The 7,227-nt window shown below is 42.5% G+C and overlaps 1 protein-coding gene across 2 annotated transcripts in view; it reads right to left on the bottom strand.

Annotated features, from left to right (window-relative positions):
- Window positions 1-384: 384 nt before the first annotated feature.
- Window positions 385-7,227, bottom strand: part of LOC140998533 (glycine receptor subunit beta-like) — a 114,010-nt gene continuing 107,167 nt past the window's right edge. The window contains exons 9-11 of one of the 2 annotated variants that reach the window (XM_073468859.1): window positions 3,988-4,146; window positions 2,273-2,275; window positions 385-678 (exon numbers count right to left, since the gene is read on the bottom strand). In XM_073468859.1, coding sequence (XP_073324960.1) covers window positions 385-678; window positions 2,273-2,275; window positions 3,988-4,146 — 456 coding nt within the window. The remainder of the gene's footprint in view (window positions 679-2,272; window positions 2,276-3,987; window positions 4,147-7,227) is intronic. The other variant, XM_073468852.1, reaches the window with a different exon arrangement.

Raw genomic sequence — 7,227 nt, 5'->3', positions numbered from 1 at the left:
TAACATGAAGTGTTACCAGTGATATTAATATAAAGCATTGATGTCTAATGCACAGCGTAGGGGTACTGGGGCAAACACAGAAAGGTTTAATTTACATTAAGCACAATGTCCTGTATCAGACAGAGACATACATGCAGTGCCTACATAGTATTAAAGGGGACTCAAACCAACAACCTCTAGGTTTTGTTGTTTTGGATATACACTTACTCCCAGGGACCCCAGCAGTCTCTGCAGCTCTGAAAACATGGCTCTGAAATGTTAGAAATCTGGATTTTACCAGTATACTGTATATTTCAGTACATGAATTTGCCATGTTATGCAATATTAGTATGGTGGCAAATGGCAGGATACAAACAACTTTATTTTCACCCTTTTCTTTAGCTTTTACAGATAAACAGACCAGTAGACAACATTAAAGAATAGGAAGGAGAACGGGAACAGGGCTCTTGCATAGAGGTCAACGCGTTTAGCAGCAGCAGGTATGACAGGTTTTGGAGGTGGGGGTTTCTTGTTGGCCTTGTTTTGGGACTTCAGGGGCCCTGTCACTTCAACTGGTTTGCCATAACAGTCAAAGTTGGATAGTTCAAAGTCTCGAGGTAAAGATCCCACGATGCTGAAATCATTGGAGCGAAGGTCCGACTTGGAGGTGCAAACTTTCTTACAACGGGTTTCTACCACCTGTTAAAAGACAGAGAGACTGAATAAAGTACGCTGCTCAAAAACATTAAGGGAACACTTTAATCACACATCAGATCTTGATGAACGATTATTCAAGTAGAAAATCTTGACTGATGTACATTGTATAATTGGTTGAGAACTAAGTGACATGGCAACGCTCAATGGAAACCAAAATTATCAACCAATTGAAGGCTGGATTCAAAATAACACTGAAAGTCAAAATAAAAAACTGAAAACACAGGCTGATCCAACTTGCATGAATTTTATCATGGCAAGTCATTATGTGACTCAGTAGTGTGTATGGCCCCCACGTGCCAGTACGCACTCCCAAAAAATGTCTGGGCATGCTCCTGATGAGTCGGCAGATGGTATCCTGGGGGATCTGCTCCCAGACCTGGATCAGGGCATCAGTGAGCTCCTGGATACTCTGTGGCAGTACTTGGGAGCGTTAGATGCACCGATACAAAATAGATACTCAATTGGATTTAGAGCAGGCCAGTGAATAGTATCAATGCCTTCGCCATCCAGCATCTGCCTACACACTCTGGCCACATGAGGCTGGGCATTGTCCTGCACCAGGAGGAATCCAGGGCCCACTGCTCCAGCGTAAGGTCTGACAATCGCTCTGGTCTCCGAGTATCTCCTCCATGCTCTTAGGACTGTGCCAGGAGATACAGCAAACCTTCTTGAGACGTATGGATGTGCCATCCTGGAAGAGCTGGACAAACTGTGCAACCTGATTGGGTTAGGGTTACTGCCTCATGCTACCAGTAGTGAAGAATCAGTCAGGGTGGATAAGGAGAGAGAAATTGTCCATTGCCCATGCCCTCTTTGGGGGTTGTCTTGCTTTTGCCTATCCATTGAACCTGTTGTCATTTTAATTTGCACCAAAGCAGGTGAAATTAATTGAAAATCACTTGTGCTTCCTAAATGGACAGATTGATATCCCTGAAGTTTAACTGACTTGGTGTTATACTGTGACAATTAAGTGTTCCCTTATTATTTTGAGCAGTGAATTCTGACACTCTGTCACTCATGGCATTTTGCTGTATAAATAAACATTCATCAAATGGGTTCAGTCTTGTCTACGGCTTTTTAGTTCCACAACTTTTAACTATCAACTATGGTTAGCTGAATTTAAAAAAAATGAATCATAGTCATATGGAACCTGCTTCCATTCATGGGTTTAACAGTCAACAAGACCTCACTACGGAATCAGTTTGTTGAAGAGGTCAAGCAAATTCTGGAGGCAACAGTGAAGGAAGGGGGCTGAGACAAAGCTACAAGCCATCACATCAGTCATTGTCAGCATTGCAGATGTACAGTTTGTAGCAGAGGAGAAGGCTCCAGAGCACCTTACTCCAAGAACCAAAGAGTGGTCAGGATCTACAACATCAGACAGGAGATAAATGCATTGAAGTCTCAGTACAAGGAAGCAGGAGAAGGAGAATACATTGGCCTGACCCAGCTGATGTGCATCCTATGAAAGAAGATCAGCGTCCTTCACCAAGCAAAGTGGCATCAGAGGTGGTGCAGCAAAAGGGCCCAAAAACATGCAGCCTTTATCGCCAATCCCTTCAAGTTCACCAACGACTTGCTGGGGCAGAGGTGAGGTAGGAAGCTGGCCTGCTCACAGGAAGACATAAACTAAAATCTGAAGCGCACTTACAGCTACCATGAAAAAGAACAGTAGTTGGGACAGTGCAACATCCTAATAGGCTCCCCTGAAATGAGTGTGCAGTTCAACATGACAGAGCTGCCGCTCTGTCAGGAAAGCAGAGAGGTTGTCCATAACGCAAGGGCAAGCTCTGCTCCTGGCCAAAGCGGCACCTCGTATAGAACTGTTCCAGACTCCTGCTGTAGAAGATTCTGCAAGTCTTCTGGTGAAGGGGGGAAATCCCAGAACAGTGGAAACTGGCTGAAGGGGTGTAGATCCAGAAGGAAAAAAAACTCACAGATAGATTAGATACACATCATCCCCCTGCTAAGTGTCAAGGCAAAACTCTTCTTCAGCACCATTTCAAGAGGACAAGTTCAACCATCACCAAGAAGCCAGGCAAGAGCCTATGCAAGGTCTTTTGGTCAAGTTGGATGGCTGGCTGAAGCTCATGGACAAGTCTGGCCTCTCTGGGAAGTTCAGAGCTTGAGTGAATGAGCATGGCATTCTTCCCATAATCATATGGCCCATCCTCATCTATGCAGTCCAATCTCAATAGTCAAGACCTCAGAGAGGAGGCTGCCAGATCAGCCTAAGGTGTGCCTGAGCAGCATTAAAATCAGATAATGCCTGAGAAGCATTAAAATCTACAGACATCACAACAAACTGCACCTGCCCTTGAGGACAAATTCAAGGTCACAAGAGCCAGAGAAGTGGTTTAGTACAGGGACTCAAATGATCCAAAGGTGGCTAAAGGAGGGATTCAAGTGAGGACTGGCATTAAGTAGAGGGCAGAGAAGGCTGTTCAGGAAGCAGACTGGAAAGCAATTGTTAGCAGGCTACATTGAGAGCAAGTGTTGCCCTGTGGAGGTTGGATGCAGGGGATTCATAGCCCATTCTTTAGCCAGAGCCTTCAGACTTTTGCCCGACAACCCAAGCATGAAGTAGAACTTAAACAAATACTGTACATGAGACATCATAGCAGTATTAACTTTTGAAAAATAAACTTTTCGCGTTCTAACAATATAAATTATCACGTTATAACGTGAAACTTTTCACATTCTTACAATATAAATTATCATGATATGATGTGAAACTTCGCGTTCTTACGATATGAATTATCACATTCTTGCTATATAAATTATCACGTTATAACGTGAAACTTTTCATGTTCTTACAATATAAATGATCATGTTATAACATGAAACTTTTCACATTCTTACAATATGTTAACAGGTTTTAACGTGAAACTTTTCATGTTGTTACAATACACTACCATTTTCATCTAAAGGAATTCAATGAATGTAATGGATTTTGTGCTGTCCAATCTCTTCACAATTTCTTCTAACCTGTTTTGTTTGTTTGTTGTATGTTTGATTTCGCTTTATACTTTCTCCTTTTTTAAATAGTCATATAGGTTTATATATTGATATGGATTTAAACAAATTTGTGCAAAAATCCGAGAGGAATAATTCTGTGTGTTTAAATATCTCAAATCTTTTTGCTTCAACTTGTGAAGTGTTACCTTTATATTTTTGTGGAGTATATATTTTTTACACTGATAATTATAGTCTCTTCAAGGATGCATGTGATGCATTATTTGACTAATGTGTGTGACAGAAATACTGGTCCATTTAACTGATTGTGTTTACCTGCAAAGTGTTGACATGTATGGGTGTTCCACCGGTCCCATTCACCGTATTGTTAGTCTTATTTGAAGGCTTCTTTCCTTCTTTTTCTTTCAAAGCTTTTTCCTTCGTAGCCATTTTGGCCTTCTCCTCTTCAATCAGTTTCGGACTGTTCAGCATCACCTATGTTTCCAAGAAAGATGGAAACATACAGAGAGAGAAAGAGAGATTGAAATAGAGAGGGGGAGAGAGAGATGATGGATTTAGCTGATTTGAATGGACACATTTTGTAGCATATATAAGTAATGTACAGTATTATACACATAATCATCCTTTCAGGCAGTCAAACAATTGTAAGGTGATTGTTTAAGGAAAAGCTGTGCTATCGTGTTCTCTCGCTCTGCTAAATAAAAGTGTGCACACTTGAAGTGGGAGTCACTGTTACACTTTACAAAGATGTCAAACTATTGCATGATCCATAAATCTGACCCACAGTTTGATAATAATAACCATAGCTATGTTTGAGTTTGTCACACATCATCAGTTTGCCTACAGAGATACTGTTCAAGAAATCTGATGTCTAAAAATGATCCACATACTGAGTATATGTCCTGTAAGGTTATGTGTGTAAGGGGAGCAGCATGAGTGATTAATGACTGTGTATTTGTATTTGACTTGTATTGTCATAAATCTTATTAGCATTAACAGCAGCTGACTTCTTCACTACACTATATATAACACATAAGTATTGGACAGGACAGGACTATAACATCTGAAACTTAATATTTACCAAATTTTCCACCATACAACTTCTTACATTTGACATTATTTTACATTTTATGCTTAGTAATAAAATGTACATCAGAAACACCTATGCCCATTTTTTGGGCATGCTTAGTTATTTCTGGGCTTCTTTTCCTGCCACAAAAAGCTTGTATATAAATGATTAATTTCCTAAAACCATTGCTGGAGAAACTTTAATGGTATAGCTGACATAAGCTGATATAAGGGTCCTCCTGCTCCAAAGTCTCCGTCTCTGTCACCTTTGTCCTGTCCTCCGGAGGAGAACTACCATTTGTGGTCTAAGACCAACAAATGTGTACAAAGGTCAGCAGCATTTGTTTTCAACTCCTGTCATATCCAACTTAATAACAATTCCTTTGTCAATACAAAGGGGGGAAATTGCATGCATGAAATGTACATTCTCCTAGAATATATCCATATGTGTAATAATAATAATAATAATAATAATAATATGCAGTGTAATAAGTGTCTGACAATCGAGGAGCGAGGAGTTGAACAGTTTGATGGCCACGGGCAGGAATGAGTTCCTGTGGTGCTCTGTGGTGCGTCTTGGTGGAATCAGTCTAGTACTGAATGTACTCCTGTGGCAACGTCATGGATTGGATGGGAGTCATTGTTCAAGATGACATGCAACTTGGACAGCGTCCTCCTCTCTGACACCACCATCAGAGAGTCCAGCTCCAGTCCCACAATGTCACTGGCCTTGCGGATCAGTCTGTTCAGTCTTTTGGCTACCCTCAGCCTGCTGCCCCCAGATACTTATAATCCTCCACAATGTCCACACTGACCTCCTGGATGGAAACAGGGGTCAACAGCACCTTGGTCCTCCTCAGGTCCACAACAAATTCCTTGGTCTTTGTCATATTGAGCTGCAGATGGTTCTGCTTACACCATGTGACAAAGTTGTACACAGTAGTCCTGTACTCATCCTCAGCACCCTCATTGATACATCCAACTACTGCTGAGTCATCCAAGAACTTCTGGAGATGACGGGTCTCTGTGCAGTAGTTGAAGTCCGTGGTGTAGAGGGTGAAGAGGAAGGGAGAGAGGGCAGTCCCCTGTGGGGCCCCGGTGTTGCTGACCACTCTGTCTGACGCACAGTGTTGTAAGCGCACACACTGTGGTCTGCCAGTCAGATGGTCAATAGCCCTCAATGGAAACATTGTCATCAGGAATGTCCTGGTGCAGCCATGTCTCCATAAAGCACATTAAACTACACTCCTGGTACTCCCTCTGACTCCTGGCTAGCGCCATTAGCTCCTCCATCTTATTAGCCAGCGATCTCATGTTGCCCATGATGAGAGAGGAAAGACACGGCTTATAACTCCTCTTCTCCATAAGCCTCCGTTGTCTCAACCTTGCTCTTGGATTCCGCTGCTTTATTCCTCCCCTGCAGCCTCTGTGTGTCCTTCTGCAGATCTCTTCAGGGATGTCTGTTGATCTGGACGCCCTGCCAGCCTGCTTCATAGCAAACAGCTGATCCCTTGTGTAAACAATGCGGCCATGTAGTTGCTGTGCAACAATGGCTCGGAAATTTATAGGAAAATCACCACGTCCACCTAAATATGTTTCCACTTTTATCTGTGAGCTTGCCAAGCTGTTTTCTGAAATGTTGCCTCTTTTTGATATGTTGCTCAGTCCAGGTGATTTTAATGTGCATGTCTGCTGCCCTGGTGACCTACTGGGCCAGGAGTTTTTGAAACTTTTAGAGTCTGCTAATTTTGCCTCTTTTATTGAGAAAAATGAGATCTACTACCAGTATCTGTTCTGAAGTTACTGCAAAGTTCAGTCCTTTGGCAAGGACATCCTTCTCCAGTTGGGTGAGCTCTCTGTTGGTCAAGCTTTTCACCCAGTATGTTGTTAAAGGGATAGTTCAGGTTTTTTGACATGAAGTTGTATGACATCCTCACCATCAGTGTCGTGCATCAGCAGTGACTTTTCCCCCACTGCGTCCTGTGAGCCGAGGTCTGTCCCGCTATTGTTGCTGAAGAAAGTAGTTACGGCTAGTTTGCGGGGTCACGAAGATAAAGCGTTTTGCTTCAAAAAACAATATCCGTTCAAAAGAGTAAAACATTTGCATCACAAAATCGTTTACGACAAAAAAGTCAGACCTCACCTTCATATCACTGCGCGCTTCCGCCTGTTGACACACCGCACTGCTCCGTCAGCTGTTTCACGGTGTTTACATGCTCGGATGTGCGAGAGAGCTAACGTGAGTACTAGCAAGATTATTAGACAAGAGGATATATAAAAATGGTGCGGATTTGCGATTATCCGGGTTGCAACAACAAAGATCACACCAAGTCGCCGTATATATTTCACCACTTTCCTGTCACGGACATTGCTATTAGGCAACTTTGGCTTCTTGCCATAGGCTTGAACATTGAAGCGAGACTGCCAAGGGTGAAAAAGCTTCGTGTGTGTAGTGCACACTTCAGCAAGGACGATTATGTTCCTACA

The sequence above is a fragment of the Pagrus major genome, chromosome 1 (genome assembly GCF_040436345.1).
Source record: "Pagrus major chromosome 1, Pma_NU_1.0".
Lineage (NCBI taxonomy): Eukaryota > Metazoa > Chordata > Actinopteri > Spariformes > Sparidae > Pagrus > Pagrus major.
This window is presented reverse-complemented; position numbering and strand designations above follow the sequence as displayed.